General features: G+C 43.1%; 1 protein-coding gene across 1 annotated transcript in view; it reads left to right on the top strand.

Annotated features, from left to right (window-relative positions):
• SLC9A4 (solute carrier family 9 member A4) overlaps positions 1–23757 on the top strand; it is a 61827-nt gene that overhangs the window by 25659 nt on the left and 12411 nt on the right. Inside the window, exons 3-8 of the mRNA XM_083170793.1 lie at positions 447–706; positions 4137–4354; positions 7903–8105; positions 9496–9582; positions 16860–16930; positions 20532–20690. Of these exons, the coding sequence (XP_083026919.1) occupies positions 447–706; positions 4137–4354; positions 7903–8105; positions 9496–9582; positions 16860–16930; positions 20532–20690 (998 nt within the window). The remainder of the gene's footprint in view (positions 1–446; positions 707–4136; positions 4355–7902; positions 8106–9495; positions 9583–16859; positions 16931–20531; positions 20691–23757) is intronic.

A 23757-nucleotide genomic window follows, 5' to 3' on the forward strand; every position in this document is an offset into this window, starting at 1 on the left:
GGTATATTGACCAAGACCAAGGTAAAATCTTAACTACTTTCACTATTTAATAGAATACAATGTGGGATGGAAACTGCCTAAAGTATGATATTGAGTAACACTGGAATCCCGACCGCCGAAATCCCGACAAGGAGAGGGGGGGGGGGGGGGTGTGTGGAGAGGGCTCCCAGCGCTCGCCATGCAGTGGGCTTGGTGCCTTGCTGCGCTTGGCACGCTAATTTATTCTACCTCTATGGGTGTCGTGGACACCCACGGAGGGAGAAAGTTTCGGGATTTCGGTGGTCGGTATTCCAGCATCGGGATTCTGAACGCCGGGATTCCAACCGCCGTGAAATTGACTGCATCCCAATCAGACAGTGGCTGTAAAGCAAATATGCCTTTATACGGTATTGATGTGATTGTGTTGCCATTCTGTAACAATCTGTATCCCTGTCCTTCTCTTACAGGTATTATATAACATTTTTATCTCATTGACACAAATGCACACATATGAAGACATTGAATCAGTGGACATTCTGGCTGGTGTAGGGCGTTTTTTTATGGTTGGCATTGGTGGAGTGTTTTTTGGGATCATTTTTGGTTTTGTATCTGCTTTCATCACTAGGTTCACCAAGAACATAACTTCTATTGAGCCTCTTCTTGTTTTCATGTTCAGTTACATGTCCTACCTGTCTGCAGAAGCATTCTACCTCTCTGGAATCTTGGCGTGAGTATTATACAATGTCTTCATTGCATTGTTTTATTTAATGCCTTGACTTCTAAATATTTTCATTTTTTTTCAAATATGAAGGCTTCTTTTTCATGATGCCTTTCTTCTGTGATTTTAGTAATGTTTTGTACTGTATCATAACACCAAGTTGATTCGTTTTACTGTATTTCCAAAGACAATGACACAAAGCTGCCTTCTGGATCAGGTGTATCCTATAAAATATATACAGATAATCTGTGTTTCATAACCAAAGGCAAGAAAGTAATTGATTTAGAGGTAACCCAAGGTCAAAGGTGCGATATGAAAGGGGTAATATACTGTATACTGTATATCCTAATTTCTGAAACCAAGTACCTCTACAACTATTTCCAAAAGTATTTCTTTTTTTATACCATTTTGGTAAAGTGGAGAGAGAAAATACAGTATACTATTCAATCTCCTGTGATTTTAGAAACACAGCATATAACATGATATATAGAGGGAAAAGATAGGAATTCTATTTCATATGGGATGTTGCTAAGGGCAACCAATCAGAATCTACTTTTTATTTGTTTAGCACCTTCTAGAAGATAATATATAGTATTTGATTGGTTGCCAACATCCTATCTAAAATAGAACTCCCATCTTAGTGCGAGGAGCCATTCGGGTACCATTTAAACGCTGGCAACTGCACCCGAATTAAGCCGATCACGCACCTTTTGCTGGGCCAACTTTGCTTAAAATTGCTCGCAACCCTATGGAGGTGCGAGCACTTTTAAGCGAATTCATTCCCCAGTAAAAGTGCGCCCCGGTGCAGTGATGATTCGCAAGTTCGAATCATCCGCACCTAATAGGATCAATACCTTAGGCCAGGGGTGGCCAAACCTGTCCTCAAGATCTACCAACGGTGCATGTTTTCCAGGCAACCTGTGGATCTATAGTAGGAATGAATGCAGCTGGTTTGAAAATGTGACAGTTAGTAATGACTGCAGCTGTGAACCAGCTAGGTAACCTGGAAAACATGAACCGTTGGTAGATCTCGAAGACCGGTTTGGCCACCCCTGCCTTAGGCTCTGATTGGTTGTTACTTGATGTCTCTCCAATGTATCGTTTTCCAAGTTTTTGTACATCTCCTCATTTATGTGTTAAGTGCTCTCACTGTCCATTATTGTTTCTGTCAGCAACCACAGTTGTCCATATCATTAGCTCTCTTGCTAATTTATGCGGTTGTCATTCCTAAATTGATCCATATTTTTTTTTTTTAAACCAAAATAAGCATTTCTATAATTGATGTTTATTATAGAAACCAAGAGTGGTACTTGCATGACTACATTTATTTCCAAATGATAAAGTGAAGTCTTCCTAAAGTATGATAACTATTTGTATTGAAGCAGAACTTAGTATTATTATTAATATTATTTGGATATAATTTTTCACAAGTCACATTTTTTATTGTTTATTCCTATAGCTACTAATATGGGCACTCAATGAGAATCAGTTACATCTGTAAATTGTATGGCAGTGAGTGATTATCGATACACTGCTGTGGGACTACAAACTCCAGCCCTTTAATGCATTGCAAGCTGGGAATTGCAGTTCCTCAAATCCCTGCACATGCAGTGGAGGCTTGCTGGGACTTGTTGTTCCACAGCACAACCCAATGTTAAATGTTTATTCAATTTTTTCCAACAAGAAAATCAGCCCGGGGATGCCAAGGACAGCCTCAGGCTGATCGGCCAGGGTGTTCATATTTCGTCTGGGGGACCTTGTGTAAAATGTGTCCCCTGGCTGTGGCATGACACCACTGGCTGTTGGAGACGGTGCTGGTTCCGAAATATGGGGGAACGCCAGTTTTTTTTTGTCCACCAGCATTTTTAAAGCATGCTTGCCTTCTGTGCAAATAAATTGGATAACAGCTCTTTGTGCTGATCTGGAGGAATCCAGATCTGGAGGCAAAGCCATTCACTACACATGCGCAACTGTGGAAAACGCCACAACATGTATCAGTAAGCACATTACCCCACCATGATTAGATACAACACCGCTGCAGAAAAAGTCTCCTTGTTATTTGGGCACACCTTATATTTACAGCATGTAAATGTCATGTACATCAAATTAATTTACAGCTACAGTACTTATTGTCAACTGTTTTGTGGCCAAAACACATGGGGCCTTATTCTGGTCGGTGCGGCCGGATCCGATTATGCGGCCAGGACCGTGCGTGCGAAACCCTGCCTTCCATACGGATCGCCAACTCCGTCCGTACGCGGTAAGAAGCTGGCCGAACGGACCGCACGTGTATTTTACACGGAATACGCCTCCTCCATCTAAGGGAACCTCCCCCATCATTCGATGGTCGCAGACCATCGAATGCAGGACCGAGTGCTCCACCAGCTCCCGCAACCTCAGACCACACGGACATTTCTCCGTGCAAAAGCAGGGATCTGGGCGGGCAGCTGACATCCGGCGATGTCATATGTCCGCCCCCTACACGTGCGTCATGGCCGCATTACCATACATACGCCCAGCGTTTGCATGGGAACGCCCATGAAACGCGGGGCGTATGCATATGGTAATGAGGCCAAATAGCCCTTTACGCCCCTCTCCACCCCCTGTTCGGAGTGTTCACATATCATGCGGGATTTGACCGTACGCCCCGCTCGCACATGCGCAGAGACGCCTCTGCACATGCGCAGACACAAAACATCGGCGGGCCGAACGCACGCGGATATATCCGCACCGACCAGAATAAGGGCCATGGTTCCATGTTTTATACTGTAGGTTCTGATTTTGCTTGATTAATTTTCCCTTCGTAATATTTCACAAATGTACAGGGCCGGTGCAAGGCACCAGAGCGCCCCAGGCAAGTCGGGGTGGGGGCGCCCCGGTGTCTGCCGCCCGGGTACCTGTACTGCGGCGCTGTAAAGCTGGCGGCGGCAGCGGGGGGTCCCTGCAGTCAATAAGAAATAACGAGCGCTATCCACCGGGCAATGCGGAAGCGCTTCTGTTTTGGAAACACTGGCCGCACGGCGCACGCTGATTGGCTGAATCTCAGCCAATCAGCGTGCGGCCAGTGTTTCCAAAACAGAAGCGCTTCCGCATAGCCCGGCGGATAGCGCTCGTTATTTCTTATTGACTGCAGGGACCCCCCGCTGCCGCCGCCGCCAGCTTTTACGCACATATGCCGCAGGGCAGGTACCCGGGTGGCAAGGGGGGGAGAAATACCACCCTCCAGTGGCCGGCGCCCTAGGCAAATGCCTAGATTTGCCTAGTGGTGGCGCCGGCCCTGCAAATGTATGATTCAATTAATTCACTTAATTCACTTCTTAGGGAAGTACATTTCCCAAGATTTATACTGTGAATATATAAATATGCTATTGTTTCGATATACTGTAAGTTCCTTGTGCCATAGATACCATAAGAGTCATTCACTTTTTATGTCCAACAGCATGACAGCCTGTGCAATGACCATGAAAAAATATATTGAAGAAAACATATCGAAGAATTCAAGCACGACAATTAAATACTTTATGAAGATGCTGAGCAGCGTGAGCGAGACCCTTATATTTATCTTCATGGGCGTCACAACAGTAGGAAAAAACCATGAGTGGAATTGGGCTTTTGTCAGTTTCAGTCTACTCTTTTGTCTGATTTGGCGAGCACTGAGTAAGAAGTTTCAAGTCATTTTATTATTTAGAAGCTGCTAGTATCTTATAGCAAACAATCAGTCACTAAAACTGCATTATAGTGAGCAATTGCTTTAGTAAATGCATGAAATCAAAACAGAGGAGCTGATTTATCAATGTTTTATCAAATGCAACGAGTTTAAAAACCCATTGCATATGATAAACTGTGCCCGACTGTCATTTTTCGAACACATGACAGCAGCTAGTAGGTATAGTCCCAGGAAATATCAAACTGACAGGTACCACGCCCCTTTTCCTGCCCATAACCATGCCCACTTTCACACCCACATCTACGCCCCTATTGATATGAACTGGAGATGCTTTGATATTGTTTCATATTAAAAAGATGGTTGTTTTGAATCGACTGTCAGGCAATGCTGCACATCAAAACAAGAGGCTGAAAGAGTCCTATTATGACGTATTAAAACCAGGTAGTTATAGCGGTATTGATAAATATTATGAAGCTGTTACAAATTTATTTAAAAGAAACAACCTAAGAAAATGGTTACAAGAGCAAGACACATGTATATTGCACAAGCCGGCGAGAAAAGACTCAGACCGTGTGTCATGGCCGTGAAACTACACAAGTACCAAATATTCCAACAGGGGGACGTTCAGAAGAAGCTGCAAACCGATAATGGTAAAGAGTTTCTCAAGAAAGTCCTAAAAAAGATGTTAGAAAAATTTGTAATACAACATTTCACAACCAATAATGATGTGAAAGCCGCTGTTATAGAGCGCTTCAATAGGACTTTAAAAACATGAGCTGTAATTCAAAATGGTCTCGATGTACGTAAAGGTGTAAAGATTATTGGATTGTGATATGAGCCTATCGCCCAAAGAAACATCTACTTGGCTGAATAAAGTCGCTATGGGATAATTAATAAGGGTGACCCGTGCCACTTGCGGTATTGCCATGATATCGGCCTGTACGATCTTGCAGGTCACATACAGCAACGTGTTGTTCAGATCGTAGGTAGTGTTTGCCACTGGCCGCTATGTAGAAATCTAGCAGAGTGGTCTCGGATAACGCCGCTAAAGGTTGAACTTCCACATATAGACTTTTCTCTACACTGGTTTGAGTTATGGGCACATCAAAAAGGTCAAGCTCAGATTTTGTGCATTCCATGGATTCGTTGTGTATGAAAGACATTCTTAAAAAATATCGCCAACCCTTCTCTTCGGCTTCCTTATTTTATCTAAGTTGCGCTTGCTCCGGTTTTCATTTAAAAGGGGCATGCACCAAGGCGGAAGTAGTGTTGAGCGCTTCCGTTTTCTTTTAACCAAACCTTTCTGTGTATAAACTAACCCGGATCCATCTTGCTTCGCTTGATTCGCTTCATATAATCTATTCACTACGGCCGTTGTGTATTGGCCTATGACGTCTTTCCCAATATTGCGCGCAGCGTTCTTCACGTGAGGTTTTGCCAACTCCAGACCACTTAGGAACAGGAAAATAAATTTGCAGAGAGCGCACTGTGTTGATCTAATTAAAAATGTATTCAATTAAAACATTTATGGATACCTATTTAAAGACATACAAATAAATATCAATGTTCAATAGACCAATTCATAAAGCAATTTGTTAATTGAATAAAAAGTCTATTCATTCAAGAGTCCAATAATATCCACTGTATTCCTATCAATTAGTTGGTTTCCTTTGGGTATTTATATACCATTTGAATAGTAAAATTTCAAGTAATTGAATGTGTATGGGGAGCTCCCAATTTATTTTGTCAATTCCGGAATTTATTTAAATATTTTGTGAAGGGTATGTCCCTTTAAATATAGCACACCTTTGATTCACAGTAGGGGCAATATTGAAAACATCATTCCTTTTATTACTGCAAGGGGATATTCAGTTTGTGTAATATCCCCTTGAAGTAATAAAATGAATGATGTTTTCATTAATTTTATTATCCGTGCCACTTAAGTAATGCGTATTTCTGGCCTCTAACCGTCTTATTTTTTAAAAATCTTTTCCACTTTGTAAACCCTATTATAGTTTTTTGGTATACTTTGTAACTCCTCTGGGTAAAAACTACCGGTTATAGTCTCACCGTAGAGGTCCTCCAGCTTGTAAAGGGGCTTAAACCCTTTAGTGTTTATGCCACATATTACAAATATTTCTGTTGGTAACCTTTCTGAAATATTTCCTTATATTTGGAAAAACGGACATGGTCACTGATTGTTAAACAAACGGGTGTTTTCTTACTTCTAAAGTAATTGCCTTGAAGACTCAACGCATTAGAGTCATTTACAGAACTTGGAGCGCACTTAATCGTTCTAAGATAAGTGCTATTATAACTGGTTATGAAGTCTTGTAAAACATCTATATATCTGTAGGTATTCTTTGCCGTGAAATAATGCCACATTCGTGTTTTTAAAGTCCTATTGAAGTGCTTTATAACAGTGGCTTTCACATCATTATTGGTTGTGAAATGTATTCCAAATTTTTCTAACATCTTTTTTAGGACTTTGTTTAGAAACTCTTTACGGTTATCGGTTTGCAGCTTCTTCGGCACGTCCCCCTGTTGGAATATTTTTTCAAAAGCCTTAGTGACGGTTGTAGCATTCTTAGCGGGCAGACTTTCAGCCCAGGCCCTCCTACTGAATATATTGACGATAGTTAATATTTATTTAATACAGTCGTATACAGGTCTATAAGCGAAACCAAATCGCATTGCCACTGATGATTTATCCCCGATACGCAAATCATATTCCTTTTATAGTTTTTTCTCGCCGGCTTGTGCAATGTGTATGTGTCTTGCTCTTGTAACCATTTTCTTACGTCATTTCTTTTAAATTTATTTTTAACCGCTTCATAATATTTATCAAAACTGCTATAAATACCTGGTTTAAATACGTGGTAATAGGACTCTTTCAGCTTCTTGTATTGATGTGCGGCATTGCCTGACACTCGATTCAAAACAACCATCTTTTTAATATGAAATGATATCAAAGCATCTCCAGTTCATATCAATAGGGGCGTGGATGTGGGAGTGGTTATGGGCGGGAAAGGGGCATGGTACCTGTCACTTTTAGTTTGATATTTCTTGGGACTATACCTACTGGAGCTGATTGGCTGAGCACCCTTTACAAAACTAATTGATAAATCAGCCCCACAGTATTACAGCACACATACAAAATATAGAATACAATTATAGATAAGTGAACTTAATTTTCAATGAATCTTAAAAATGATATAGCGGGAGACATGCTAAGCCCTGAAGAGTGATACAGTACCCGCAACTCCTCTGCCAAATGCCATGTAACAGGCTGGCATGACCATTAGGATGAATGAATAATGGTTTAGCTTATCTCTCTCTCCACCTTATTGCTCTCCAGGGCTTAGTACATCTCTCCAATATTAACCCTTTGAGTGCCAACATCTCTGTGAGAGATGCGCAAAATATGAGTGAATTATAGATACAGTACTTATAAACCATACATATTATTTCTGCATTATCTTCCTTTATCCAACTTGTTTTCAAAATTTGATGTAGTGTTTTTCTTTTTGTTTTCTAGGCGTTTTTATTCTGTTTCCCATCATAAACCGTTTCCGGACATACCCGTTCTCTTTCAAAGACCAATTTATCATTTTCTACAGTGGTTTACGGGGCGCCAGTAGCTTTTCTCTTGTATTTTTATTACCAATTCTGTTATTTCCAAGGAAGAAAATGTTTATCACTTCAACAATTGTAGTTATATACTTCACAGTCTTTGTTATGGTAAGACGGTGTTTCAAAAAAAACATGTGACTCATTTAACTCTAACCCACTTTGGGTCTGATTGAGAGGTGCATTCAGAAGTGCGTATATCACTCTTCTGTGATTTCCACACCTCTGTGCATGTGCGCAAACCTTAGCTCCCGAGGAGGGCCACGGAGGCTGTAAAACTTTACAGCAGTCGAAACATGGCCGGCATGCACCTGGCTTTGTGCACGACAAGTGTATTGTGGTGTACTTATTAGTGGATGAATCCACCTATTCCTAACCAGTTTCATTTATTTGATGAAAGTTGCTGGCACTCATCTAAAGTTACAAGTTTAAACAAGAATTAAAGCAGCTTCCTCCTTTTTAGTTTCTCAAATGATTTCACTACAGTACATTGTTTCTGTTTATGGAAATAGTGTATAATTAAACAAAAACAAAGTTGCTGGTACTGCGGACCCAAGTACTACAGAAAAATAGCACTGTTATTGAGAAACATAGTGATGCAATTATTTATATTGTAACACATACAGCTTTTTAAATTATAGGGCAGATGTACTGTACTAAGGCTTGGAGAGTGATACAATGATGAAAAATAAACTTCTAACCAATCAGTTCCTGCCATTTTTCAAACACAGACTCTATATTTCTCTTTTGTGCCATACTTACCCCAGGAGTAGCCCATATAGAAGATGCAGCTTCGGGGGCGGACCTAGGCTTTCTCATCATTAGGCCCCGCCCCATCATGTCAAAATGCTGCAAATTACAGAATTCATCTCCCCATTTTGCTCAATTCATTAGGACGTGGGTAGGATGTGGGTGTTCCAACCACTCTTTCCGTGGTGATGGGGATTACCCAGCAATTTGCGAGTTTCCTCCAACTTTTGGGAGAGGTGCCAAATATGTTGTGTGCCCCACACAAATATAAAATGTTTCATTTTATGTTGAGAAATGAATTCTTTGTTGGATACAAAATGGGTTCAAACACACCCATGAGGCGCATAAAAAATAAATAAATAACTAATAATAATATATATATCGGTTGTTGGCGGCCTGGCCGGAACTCTTCTCCGATGGTCAGCGATCCTGGTGCCCTCCCTAATAAATGGAGAGCTATAGAGCAGAATAGACAGTAGCACTCTGAGGACATTTCTCAAACTTGGTGTAATTCTAAGTATTAAAATGAAAAACCAAAGTTTTGTGGTCTGGCACGCCCCTCTGTCAAGATTACGGTGAATTCACCTTCACCTTGACAAAGGGGCGTGCCAGTCCCAAATAAATAACAAATACAATTATCCAATACAATATGTCCTTTTGTTTTGTTTTTTTGCGTTTTTTAAGTGAAACCAGTGAAAAAAAATGTGCAATGCAATGTACAAATTTGTAATGTGTTTTCATTTTAATGTAGGGACTAACTTTTGGACCTTTGGTTAGATTTCTGAATGTAAAGAGGACAACTAGAGAACAGACTGTGAATCAAGAGATTCATACAAGGGTAAGCATATTAAATTGTGCATAGTTATTACATTTTTATGTTCCAGGTTTGTCTGGCTATAATTACATAGAAATAAAATATTTATGAGAAAGCTCTAAGCTATTTAGATCTTACACATAATACAGAAGAAATACATCTCTATTTCATTACTAGCAAAACACAAAGGGGGAAATTTACAAAGCTAAATATGGCTAAAATAGGCGTATGTATATACGGATGCTAATTGCCGGTAATTGCTAATTGCCGCCCCCCCCCCCCCACGGCCGTAACCAGCCCCAGGCTCAAAGTGCCAGTCCTGGTTTTAAAAAATCAGGGCACAAAACATTTAGGGTTCCTGTATTTTTTAAAACCAGCACCATGAAAAAGGGCTAATCCTGGTTCCCAAAATACGGTAGACAAAACGTGTAGCATGCCTCCATATTTTGTGAACCAACACCAGGCCCAACCAGCCAGCAGGGTACTGCCACAGCCGGGGGGAGACTTTTTATACAAGTCACCCCGGCCAAAGCATTAACCCCCTATCCGATCAGCCTGAGCAGCGATTAATGATACTGTCAGCAGCAGCTCTTCTCTCAGTTCTCAACCTGCGGCTGCAATAGTGTGAGTTGTAGAGCACTGTGGCTTACACAGATCTGTATCAACTAGTAGTACAGGGGATGAGCTAACTGTAGTGGGGGCGGAGCTACCTGTATTGCATGCCTTCCTCAACACCTTATATGCAGCTCAGATCTGGTCGTAAAGATAACAGCTCTGGTTCAGAAAGAACAAACCAATCGGGCGCAATCAGTGACCACACCCCCTTTTGGGGAAAAAATAGAAAATAATAAAAAACTGGAAAATTACACAAAGATTATTGAATCAATTAGGTAAATATGGATGTAAATATGGTTGGCTGCTCCCAAGTACAAATAGGTATATTTGTAAGAGGACAATATGTAGAAAGACAAGATATAAGCGATAATTCGCATATATCTAGAGAGCGCCACAGTTGGATGAATTCAATACAAATTTATTAATATAAAATAACACACAATAAAATTGTACAGACAATATAAGCTCATAAAAATACAAAAAAGTAAAAAGAATCGATATATTCGCACACACTCGATTTCAAGGGCTGTAATAGACAGCTGATTGTCCTTTAAATTGATCCCTAAATGGATTTGGGGAATTATAAATGTCAGTGGCTTACTCAGAGTATTTATCAATGATTAACCGACCTCAGATCCTTTGAAATTTGAACAGCCGAGAGAAATATTCAGTTGTGCTGTGTATATTCAACAGACAGCTCCAGCACCCCTGTCAGCGGTCACCGCCTGTTGACAACCCGCTGATGAGATGTTTCACAGGGGGCGAGCCGTCCGTCTTCAGCAAACAGCGCAGATGGAAGTTTTCTGTACTGCCAGGAATCACAGAAGTCAGGACACAGTGCAAACACTCACCCAGGTTGCGGTGGCTTGAATTACCGGTCAGACGCCGGCTGCTTGTTGAAGATAGCAACACACTGGGGAGGTCACTCTGGAACGGCTTGGAAATTTTTAAGGCAGGTTGAGGTAGATTGTTAAGCGGTTGCTCTGAGTCGGCTACACGGAGTGCCAGCTGGTAAAATCCCTTGACGCGTTTCTCCGCTATGTGGGTAAGCAGCGGTTTCCTCAGAAGGTATAAGACAAGGTTTGTGAGCCATGCTATTTAAAAGACTGACATCCAATCATCTTTATGCACTAATTAGTGCTTCTAGCAAATGTCCTGATGCAGGTTGTGAGTTAACCCTTGGTGGGTTGGATTTAGAAAGAAGCACTTTTTGCTTAGTCATGTGTAATTTCCCAGAACATTTGAATAAACTTATAAAACATTAATCCTAATGCTCCTGTATAACATATCATCCATACAAATTATAAACATTACATATACAAGTATATAAACCAATATATATTATCAAAAAACGAAATAAATAAATAGAAAAAAAAAAAATAATAATTTAAAAAAAATGCATAAACATAATATAATATAAACAATACTAAGAAAATAGAAAGAGGAATGGCATCCGAATATATTGTGGAGATAAAAAGGAAGGAAGAGCGCGCAAAAGAAGTTATTGCTTTGTATATATTCAACTCTAAGGAAGACTAATAGGGGTAAATGTGCTACAATGTTAATATAGAGCTGAATGGCTCACTCAGTAGTGCTCCCGCTTAGCAACAGAATCACTAACTGTGCTATCCACAAGTTCAAAACCCCTGGTTAGCAGAGTTTGGCAAAGTTTATTTTTATTATTATAATTTTTTTTTTTTTTTATAAAGTTTCTTTTTCTTTATTATTATATTATTAATAACCTTTTTTCCTTTTTATCTCCATACCTTATACTTTTGTTATAATATGGGGTATTATCCAGATAGAAACATATGATTATCCAAAAATTAAATACAGACAAAACCACATTGATGGTGTGGAAAACCAGAGTGAGTAGACATTTAAGACAGAGACAATGACAGTAATGGTTTTTTCAACTTATTAACATATTAGATAAGTGGTTTGGGTGTTTGTATATGCAGCTTCACATTATATCAGAAAACTCAATAATAAAGCTCAATAATAAAGCTACAAGACTTAGGCTGATCAGATATTATTGAGCTCTATGCATTCATTTAAGCCCGCTGGATGCAAGCTATTAAGAGCAAAAATCCAGTAAGCTTCCTTACGGCAAAGTTGGTTAAACCTGTCACCACCCCTAGAGGTAGCATCGATGGTCTCAATGCCCTGAATAGTTAGGCCATCGATGTTACCTCTGTGTTTATACTTAATATGTCGCGATAGGCTATGAGTAGGGTTACCTTTAAGTATATTTCTTCTGTGTTCCAAAAATCTAACGTTAAGTGAACGAGTTGTACGGCCCACATATTGGGCACCACATACACAAGAGATGAGATAGACCACAAAAGTAGTAGCACAGTTAATGTACTTTTCAATAGGGTGTCTAACTCCAATAGAAGATGAGGAAAAATATGTGCTATCCTTCATAAATTTACATGTAATGCATTTATGTCTTAGACATTTAAAGCATCCCTTACGTCTACTAAGTTGTGCATTAGTTCCCATGGGGTTTGATAAAAAATGGCTTGGTGCTAATGAGTTCTTAAGGGTGTTGTTTCTTTTGAAGACTATTCTTGGGCAATCTTCCAAAGACTCTGACAAGATTTTATCGCTTTTGAGGATTCTAAAGTTCTTACTAACAATATTTTTCAGTTGTTTGGAGTGTGTGTTGAACTTGGACACAAAAACAGGTGTGGAATTCTCCAACAACACCTCGTTAGTCTTATGTTTAGAATTCTGAATTAATAAAGAATCGCGATCAACTTTTAGTGTTTCATTTCTAGCTCTAATTAGCAGATCTTCCGGGTAGCCTGCCTCTCTGAAAGCCATCGTAAGTTCATCTATTTGTCTTTCAAAAATGAGTCCATCCGAACAATTACGTCGGATTCTCAGGTATTGGCTCTTGGGTATATTGTCCACCCAAGGCCGGTGGTGGCAGCTCCTATAATTCAAATAATTATGACAGTCTACCTCTTTGCGATACGTTGAGGTATGTATAGTACCCTCTCTGGCCGTGAGAGCGACATCAAGAAAAGTGATTTCGGAGGGGTGAGAAGTGCTCGTGAATTTCAAACCAAAAGTGTTGGAGTTAAGGAATGTAACGAAATCGTGCACAGAAGTGATATCCCCATTCCAAACAAAAAATAAATCGTCTATGTACCGCCCATAGAACACCAAATTCGCCCCAAAGGGGCCGCCCCAAATAAGTTCTTCCTCGAGGCGGCCCATGTATAAGTTGGCAAAGCTGGGGGCGAATTTGGTGCCCATGGCGGTACCAAGAACCTGTAAATAAAAAGACCCATTGAACGTGAAATAATTATGTGAAAGAATGAATTGAACTGCATTTAACAAAAAATCACGTCTGGTGTCACTGAGGTCCTCATCTAGATCCAGATAGTATGATCTGGTCGTGTCTGCAGGGATCATGCACGGGCCAGTGGTGCAATGGAGGAGGAGTCTGTGCAGACTGACATGTGGTACAGGACAATACATTTGGCAGTATGTATGTGCAATCAGAGGTTATCATATAATATGCCCTATGTGGGCATATAATATACTATGCCCTGTATCAGGGGTCAGGGAACAGGGGTATTTTACCCCAAATTTTACCTCAAAATGAAAATCCTGGGGGTAATGGATGGTCGCGCTGCTGAGACACAGCCGGACATGCATACAAACCCATGTGCATGCCCGCCCGGCTGTGTCTCTTGTGTCCATTACCCCCAGAGATGTAATTTCATTGCATATAGAATCTATATATGCAGGTCCAGGTGGCTCGACCACTCTGCAGCTGCACGGCGCCTACCGTCCGTCCCCGTCTCCCATCCCTCCATTACCCCCTGCTGGTTCCCTTCTCCCTCTGAGGGGAGGAGAGCACACATTGCGCATCTCTCCTACTGTGCATCCTTGTGACTGGGCCATCCGCCAATCAGAGCTCGCGGGCCGGCAGCCAATCAGGAGCCGGCTTGAGAGCTTTGATTGGCAGACGGCCCAGTCACAGGGAAGTGAGGGGGAAGGAGACGCGTGGTGTACTGTGCTGTTCTCTCCTCCCCTCTGCGACATGATAGGACTGCAGGGAGATGCCAGACTGTCCTCTTCCCACCCGGAAGCAGCAGCAACAACGGTGAGTGCTGCTGCTGGGAAATTAGCACTGTGGGGTCATAGCAGTTTGTGAAACTGTGGGGTCATAGCAGTTTGTGAAACTGTGGGGGCATAGCAGTTTGTGAAACTGTGGGGGCATAGCAGTTTGTGGCACTGTGGGGGCATAGCAGTTTGTGGCACTGTGGGGGCATGCCAGCTTTTTGGCACTGTGGGTACCTAGCAGCTTTCTGGCACTGTGGGGGCATACCTGGCACCATGGGAGCATATGTGTATCAGCAGGGCCGTAACTAGGGGGGGGGGCTGGGGGGGTCACATGCACTGGAGGGGGGCGCTAGTGTGCGATCCTTGGACTCCTGGCAGCGGGTCCAGGGACGGGCAGCGGGATCCCAGGGACGGGCAGCGGGGTCCCGGGGATGGGCAGCGGGGGTCCGGGGACTGGTGGGTTAACTCCGGCTCCTAGCGCTGCCGGGCGGTGGGCGGGAAGCAGATTTTGAAAAGACTCACCGTACGTTGATTGACTGAATTCAGCCAATCAGCATCCGGCAAGTCTTTTCAAAGTCATCAGCGCTTCCTTTCAAATCAAGGGGTAACGTTGGCGTATATAAATATATTTTGGGGTAAAAGGTAAAAAAGTTCCCTAAACCCCTGCCCTATATGGTCACACTGCCCTGGGATGCACAGGATTATACTATACCCTATGTGTGCACAATGCCAGTCTCCTGTACACCCAGTGGTGCAAGTATGGCGGTACGGGGTGGTACGGCGTACCGGTAAAAGATATACTGCCGGTACCCCGTACCGCCAAAACAAATGCCCCCAAAAATGCTCAATGCGCATGCGCGCATATGGAAGTGGCGGGGAGCGTGGCCTCCGCCGCCCCGCCACAGCTGATAGCGTTCGGAGGGGAGCGCATCGCGCGTATCTCCCTTCCCCTCCCTGTGTCACTGTGACACAGACGCCTGCTCTCCAATCAGAGCTTGCGGGCTGGCAGCCAATCAGGAGCCAGCCTGCGAGAGAGACTGCAGGGCTGGAGAGTGGAGACACGGAAGATGCGCTCCCCTCCAGTCCCCAGGGAAGATGCAGGCAGCGGCCCCAGGGAAGATGCAGGCAGCGGCGGCGGGGAACTAGAGGAGGGGGAGAACACCTGACGGTGAGTTGCTGCTGAATACTGTGGGGGCATTCATGTGTGGCACTGTGGGGGCAGATCTGGCACTGGGGGCATATGTGTGGCCCTGTGGGGGCAGATCTGGCACTGGGGGCATATGTGTGGCACTGTGGGGCATATGATATCTGGCACTGGGGGCATGTGTGGCAGATCTGGCACTGGGGGCATATGTGTGGCACTGTGGGGGCATATCTGGCACTAGGGGCATATCTGGCACTGCTGGGGCATAAGTGGCACTTTGCGGGCATATGTATGGCACTGTGGGGGCGTATGTGTGGCACTGGGGGCATACTTAGCACTGTGTGGGCATATCTAGCACTGTGGGGGCATATGTGTGGCACTGTGGGGAATATGATATTTGGCACTAGGGGCATATGTGTGACACTGTGGGGGCATTTATGTGCGGCACTGTGGGCATACCTAGCACTGTGAGGGCATATGTGTGGCACTGTGGGGGCATACTTAGCACTGTGGGGGCATATCTGGGACTAGTGGCATATGTGTGGCACTGTGGGGGCATATGTGTGGCACTGTGGGGGCATATGTGTGGCACTGTGGGGGCATATGTGTGGCACTGTGGGGGCATATGTGTGGCACTGTGGGAGCATATCTGGCACTGGGGGCATACTTGGCACTGTGGGGGCATATATGTGTGGCACTGTGGGGGTAAATGATATCTGGCACTGTAGGGGCATATATGTGCACAAGCCCAAACAGAAATGTAGCCACTCCCCCTCATGTCATATGACCACGCCCATGATCACGCCCATTTTTGGCGCGCGACACAGTACCACTAAGAAATTTTTTCTACTTTCACCACAGGTGTACACCCCATACATATACTGTGCCCTATCTTTGCACCCTGCCAGACCTGGCATGCACATACATATACTGTGCCCTATATGGACATACTGCCACTCTATTTCTTATAATATATGCAGACAACACATCTCCTGCACCAAGACAGGGAATGGCAGGGTGGGACACTGGGTGGAGTGGGAGATGGCTACTTCTACTTGAGGGAGGCCATTCAGCTCATCCTAGGAATCGCTGCGGCTAAAAAGTTTAGAGGGTTGGCAAAGTGAGGATGTAGTAACATGTGAGCTGGGGATGTGTGGGTTCAGTAAGATGGGTGACCAGTGGCGTGGGTACTGGCTTTCCATCCCAAACCACCCCTGGTCCCTGATGCCTATGTTCAGTTTAATTACAGTAGCTGAGCACCAACCAGCATACTGTACTGTATATTGCATTCATGAGTGCAAACAGTATCTGCTTTAAGCCCTGTTGGTTGGAAGCTGAAGACGTACAAAGCATTCTCTGACACCAGAATATTGTGGACCAACATTACTGACCCACATGCTGTTTTAGTGATGTGTTTCTGTATACCACTTATACTTACATGTACACATTCTTCTAATAGTTAATGGATCACCTGAAGACAGGAATTGCAGATATATGTGGCCACTTTGGACATTATCAAATGAGGGAAAAGTAAGTATTCTTTTAAGTTTTTCCAACAGAATACATTTTTGATTCATGAAACTAGCAGCAATGTAAATATATAAAAATAACAAAATAGAGAAATAATAAAATTGATTTTTTGGGTAGAAGAGATCAAACAGCATTATACATACTGTATATATACACATATATTATTCCATCGGTTGACCTAATCCATGTTGTTTTGACCATTGACTGTCGACCTATACTACATTATTGATCTATCATCTGGTTACCAGATAAGGTAAGGGCACCTGCATTTCCCAGCAATTACCATACCACTGAGACACAATTTGGGACATATTTGACCCTCCCAGCTGGTGAGTGCCTGGCTTAGCCAAACAACAGTAATAGGAGCAGTCACTGACAAGCAGTGATAGTCCATAATGAGTTTGTATATTCTCCCCCTGCTTGTGTGGGTTTCCTCCGGGTACTCTGGTTTCCTCCCACAAACCAAATATATACTGGTAGGTCAATTGGCTTCCAATAAAAATGAACCCTACAATGTCTGTGTGCGTGTGTACATGTGGCAGGGAATATAGATTGTAAGCTCCACTGGGGCAGAGACGGATGTGAATGTTCAACTATACTCTGTAAAGCGCTGCTGAATATGTGTGCGCTATATAAGAAACTGTAAATAAATATATAAATAAAAAATGCTTGGTGCAATGAGGTGGTAAGCTCTTTATTTATTTTTTTTGCACCCTGTTAAAACCTGAACTTATGGTATATATATATATATATATATATATATATATATATATATATATATATTTGCAACTATGCACATGATTCCATATAGCCAGTGGCAGAGCAAGCACAAACCAGCTTATTACCGAATGCAGAACTGCCCATTGCACAAACTATTATTAACATTTGAAAATCTCAATTAAATAGCTCACAAGTTCTCGTGTGACAACTGCCCTAATGTGCACTGACAGCTACCACACCTGAAGTACATAACACTATAGTCAAAATGAATGCGAGTAATGGCACTTTCACCATTCGAAATAGGTACATAGACATGTAATAAAAGCTAAAGCTACAGGGGAAAGTTTTTTATTCTGCATGTACCTGATGAGAGGCAGGATGTACCCCATCACAGATGTGAACAATTACAGCTTTTAATTACAGGTAAAAGCTGTCTTGTACTTTAGCTCTCTCCACTTAATCACTCGCCAAGGCTTAGTACATCTGCCCCATATTATGAGTTAGAAGAGGTGAAAGCAGCCACAAACAGCTGAACCTGGCAGCAGCAGCCCCAGGGGAGAAGATAATTACGGCGGTAGCGCATTATTTCCACTTCACTGCAGGGACCCGGGCAACGTCATACTCTCAGAGCCGCAGGGACCTTCAGAGTCCAGCCTCTTCCTGAACGCAGGTAGTGGTACCTCCGCGCCGCAGGACCCCCCAGCCAGCTCCCCGCTGCACCCACAAGGAGGGGGGAGCTGGGAGAGAAATAATAGCGCCATACGCTCACAATCAAATTATTTTTTTCCCCAATCGCAGATAAATGTCAGTCTAGACTGACTGACTGACTTTTATCTTGGCCAGAGATGGCCAAATTTGGGGTGGGCATTGACATTATGTGACATCAGCTGCCCACCCCAAGCAGGCATTGACATACCTGTGTGTCCAGGGGAACAACCAGTATTTTTATGGGCATGTCCATAAAATGCTGGTGTTACACTGATCCAGGCCCCTGTCCACCTCCATTCCACCCACTATGGAGCAAAGATTTGGCGAATGTGAAACACGCCAAAGGCTTTTTGTCCTCCAGGGTGTGCTTTTTGTGCTCCCACATGTTTGTGCATGCGCAAACCCTGACCATCGGGGACAGGGACAAATTTGGCCTATTAAAAACATGTCTGAATTAGCCTCTATGTGCTTACAGTCTAGAGCAGTGTGGCATATCATTGAACAGGGCACTTGCGGGTATGCTACAGGTTGGTGTTCCAGTCCCAAATCAATGATCTATGGTCAATGAAATAAGCATAAGTAGTGCTAGTGGCTGCCAATTATGAATTACATGAACAAATAGATAGGCAACTGCATAACTGAACCTAAAGATGACAGTTTACATAATTTAATAACTTTTCCCAATAATCTCAACAAGTAACATTTGACCTAACAAAAGCTCTAGCGCTCCGTGAACTTTCTAAACCAATGTCCTAGGAATAAGTAGAGATGAGAGCCGATGCCAAAGATTTGGATTTGTCACCGGGATTTGGCTTTGTCAAGTGGCGGTGAAAAGCTTTGGATTTGGATTTTTTTCAAAAAATTCAATTTTTGCGTTTTTTTTCTCCCTAGAGTAATATTAACCTCAATAACATTAATTTCCAGTCCTTTCCAGACAATTTTGACCACTTTACAGCTCACAATGTTCTTCAATTTAGGCCATGGTCTGCAGCACGCTGGCTAGTTATTAACACATGGAACTTCTGACAGTATCAGTATTGGGGTGCAGTACACACACACAATAAAGAAGAGCAAAATTAATTTTTGGTTTTAATATTTATTTTATGCGCAGCGTGTATAACACTTCGTGGAGGCAGAACAATCACACACGGAACTTCTGACAGTATAGTATGGGTGCAGTACACACAAACATAAAAATACTGTTATTTTTTTGTAATGTGCAGCTTGTATAAAGCTACATGGAGGAAGAACTATCACACACAAAACTTATGGTGTGTACTATTGGGGTGCAGTACACACACAAAAAAAGCTAAAAAAAAATTATTGTATTTTTTTTATGGATGGGGCTTGTATAAAACTATGTGGAGGCAGAACAATCATACACGGAACTTGTTCTGCCAGTAGTATATGGTGTATTGGATTGCAGTGCAGCACACCACACTCCACAATGAAAAAATTAATACAAAATGAAAATCTGACCGACAGCCTGCCTGTGTACTGTACCCTACTACACTGACTGACAGCCTGCCTAACACATGACCAGTACAATATAACCCAGCGCAAACCCCTACACAAACCCCTCTACACAGCACAAACCCCTCTGCACTGCACAAAGTAACCCCTCTGCACTGCACAAACCCCTCTGCACTGCACAACACTCCTCTGCACAGCACAAACTCCTTTGCACTTCACAACACCCCCTGCACTGCACAACTCCCCTCTGCACTGCACAAGCACAGCACCCCTCTGCACTGCACAGCACCCCTCTGCACTGCAATGCACCCCTCTGCACAACAACCCTCTGCACAATACCCCTCTGCACAAGATGCCCAGACCCCTGCACTGCAAAACTGTGCACAGCTTGTGGAAGCGTGTGTGAAATGGCGCTGAATTTTCGGGACGCTGAACCTTTAAAGACTTGGTGTCTCGCAAGAATCCAACGAGAGATTAACACATTCGGCAGTGCTTGGGTTTCTAAACAATGCCGCGGACATCGAGCCAGGCTGTGTTCGGAGTGGTTCGGATTCCATGGAATCCGAACTGCTCATCACTAGGAAAAAGTGAACAAGACTATATGCACATAATAACCAGCCATTAATCATAGCGAATGTTCATGTACACTTGTACTTGGGTGTCTACCAATAGAAACATGTATAAACCGCTTATGTTTCAGATTTAAAATAGTGGACAACAGATTTCTACGAAAAGCTCTTATCCGTGAAAATCAACCAAAATCAAGTATAGTTTCCCTTCACAAAAAGCTTGAGCTTAAACAAGCCATTGAGATGACAAGAATTGGAAAGAGCAAAGATACGTCTCTAACCTCATTACAGTAAGTGATGTTTTCTATATCATTTCTTTTAATCTTGCATAGTAAATTATTGTAGTATTTATTTGGTTAATAAAATATATAGGTTCAAGGTTTGCGTCACAGAGTTTATTGATTATGGCACAATAGGGTAGATTTAATTGTACAAAGTATATAAAACTGTAGAATACAGTCCATAAGAAATCAAAGTGAATACATTAACAGAGAACACTCATAATTCACATACACTCACACACACACACACACACACACATATATAGAGTACACAGTGTGTACGAATGTAAATGTCGAATGACCCGGTGCATTGCCAATTGGGCCTTGCAGCCCTAGTAGCATAGACAGATGTATGGGCGGCACTCACGAATTTCTTGTGAAGCAATAAACTCTTTATTAATCCGACATGTTTCCGGTCTGCGCCCGTCCTCAGGGATCCAAGGATGGCAAAAACATGTCGGATTAAGAAAGAGTTTTTTGCTTCACAAGAAATCCGTGAGTGCCGCCCATACATCTGTTATATATATATATATATATATATATATATATATATATATATATATATATATATATATAGGAGATAGGGCGGCACTCCAAGTTTTGCACAAGTCCCTTCCAGGGAAAGGGTGAAAGCCAGCGGTGCCCTCCGTAGCAAAGCTCCGGTGAGGGAGCGAGCAAATGTAGCGTGGGGGGTGCGGTGGCACTCGCAAAGGAAAGAATAACACGAGGCAATGATGTACCAACGTTTCGTGGCCGTGTCGCCACTTTATCAAGGTGCCATAAACAAATAAAACATGCAAGTGAGCTTACCTAAGTAGCCCTCGGTCCGGTCCGCGGCGCACGGCGTCCAGTCACGTGGCGTCTGATGATGACCTCACACGTTATTCAGACGTAGTGAACCACGGAGTTTTCCTCGGGCACGTGATCTAAAAATTTATGAATGAAACAATAATTACAAATTGTTACACATAATAAACAGAGTTACAGCTAAATTGAGTGAACACATCAACGAACCCAATCATAGCAGAGTATGTGTAGCCAAAGGATAATCTAAAAGTACATAATCCAATGGCTATTGTAATGTAGCCAATGAAAATATAGCAGAATAAATATATTATAAGGCTGGCTATCACAATCCGAACTGGTGCAGCAGTATTAATACAAATGCAGTGATATTTATAAGAAACATGATAGTCCGAGGTTTTCATTCAAACCCCGGGGTGCCAGTGTATCTAATACATAGATCCAGCGGCATTCTGTTTGCAATAAAATCAGTGACCTGTCGCCGCCACGGGAAAGGGGGGGCACATGGTCTATGATTCTATATCTGAGGGAGGTCAAGGGATGTCTTGCCTCCACGAAGTGTTTGCTAACGGGGTGCTCGCCATATCCTGCAGCAATGGCTGTTTTGATGTTGGAACGATGGGCTGTGGCACGCTCTTTAAATGACCTGTCGGTCTTTCCAACATAATGTCGTCCGCAGGGACAACTAAGAAGGTACACAACGAACTTAGTGTGACAACTTACTCGGTGTTTGAGTTTGAATTTTTTGCCAGTATATGGATGGCAAAAAGTGTCGCCTGTGATCATGTAGCTGCATGTGGTACAACCACAGCAGCGAAAACAACCTGGTTTGGGAATGCCAAGGAAAGTAGCCATTTTTGGAGGGGGATAAGAGATATTATTTTTGACTAAATGGTCTCGCAAATTTTTACCCCGCTTGTAGGCACACATGATTTTTTTGTTTTTGAGCCCCGGTAAAGAAGTATCACTGGTAAGTAGTGGCCAATATTTTTTGGCACTGTGTTGAATTTGTTTACTTTTGTGGTGAAACGAATTAACCCAAATTATTTTATTGGATTGATCTTTCTTTTTGGTGGTAGAGCTCAAGGCCTGTTCACGGGTAAGTGACAAAACTTTAGTTTTTGCACGGTGCAGATCAGCCTCTGCATATCCGCGTTGCTTGAATCTGGCAATCATGTTATTTAAACTACTTTCAAGCTCTTCGATGTTACTGGCTATGCGCCGTATTCTCAGCATTTGAGAAAATGGAAGTCCCATTTTTAGGGGGGCCGGATGATGGCTGGTGGCTAAGAGGGTAGTGTTTCTATCTGTACTTTTGGTATATAGTGATGTGACAATGTGCCCATCACAGATTTTAATGGTTACATCTAGGTAGTTCACACTTTTGTATATATATATATACAGAAAGTCCATTTTTTGCGCAAAGTCCCTTAAAAGTAACGGTACTCTTTACCTAGAACCGCGCCCACGATTTTGATCTTAGGCATCGCAAGGTAAAAAAATCGCGTCGGTCGCATCGTATGCGGCCAAAAAATCGCATGCGATGCGACCGACGCGATTACCGCGATTTTACATAGGGAACAATGTTAAATGGCCCAATTGACCCGATTTTACAGGTATCCGCATCCATGGCTGCCAAGAGAAATCCTGGGCCCCAGTACAACAATTTCCCAGGGCCCCCCTGAGGCACCTCAAGGGAGAATAAAACGTAAGTATAAGGCGCGGTAATGGCATGGCACTATGGGGTGACACTACCAGGACAGCGCTAAGTGCCAAGACAGAGGCAGCAGGAACGTATGTAGGGTGGTCAATCCCGGGATCGGTGGGATCCCGGGATTTGGCCCCTAAAACGCCGGGATTTCTATCCCGGGATTGGAGTTTCCAATCCCGGGATTTCGGGATTAGACTGCGCATGCGCAGTCTAATGTCGGGCAGCGTCTGAGCGTGTGCTCAGACGCTGCCCGGCTTCTCCCTTACCCGGCAGTATGGCTCTGCGCAGCGTGACGAGGCCAGAGGTCACACTGCACAGGCCAAACAGCTGCACAGACCCGTCCAGCATGACATCATCGCCTCGCCCGCCCACCTGCCTGACCGGCACCGGCTCCTGAATCCTGCCTGCCCGGCTCCTGCTGCTGGCAGCTCACTCACCCGCCCGCCTCCCAGCATCAGTAATCAGCCGCCCACCCTCCCAGCATCACCGACCACCCTCCCGGCCGCACCGCACATGTAAATAAATATGCGGGGAGGCCGGGGTGGGTTTTTTAATTAGGGA

This window comes from Crinia signifera, chromosome 2 (assembly GCF_055691185.1).
Source record: "Crinia signifera chromosome 2, ASM5569118v1, whole genome shotgun sequence".
NCBI classification, from domain to species: domain Eukaryota; kingdom Metazoa; phylum Chordata; class Amphibia; order Anura; family Myobatrachidae; genus Crinia; species Crinia signifera.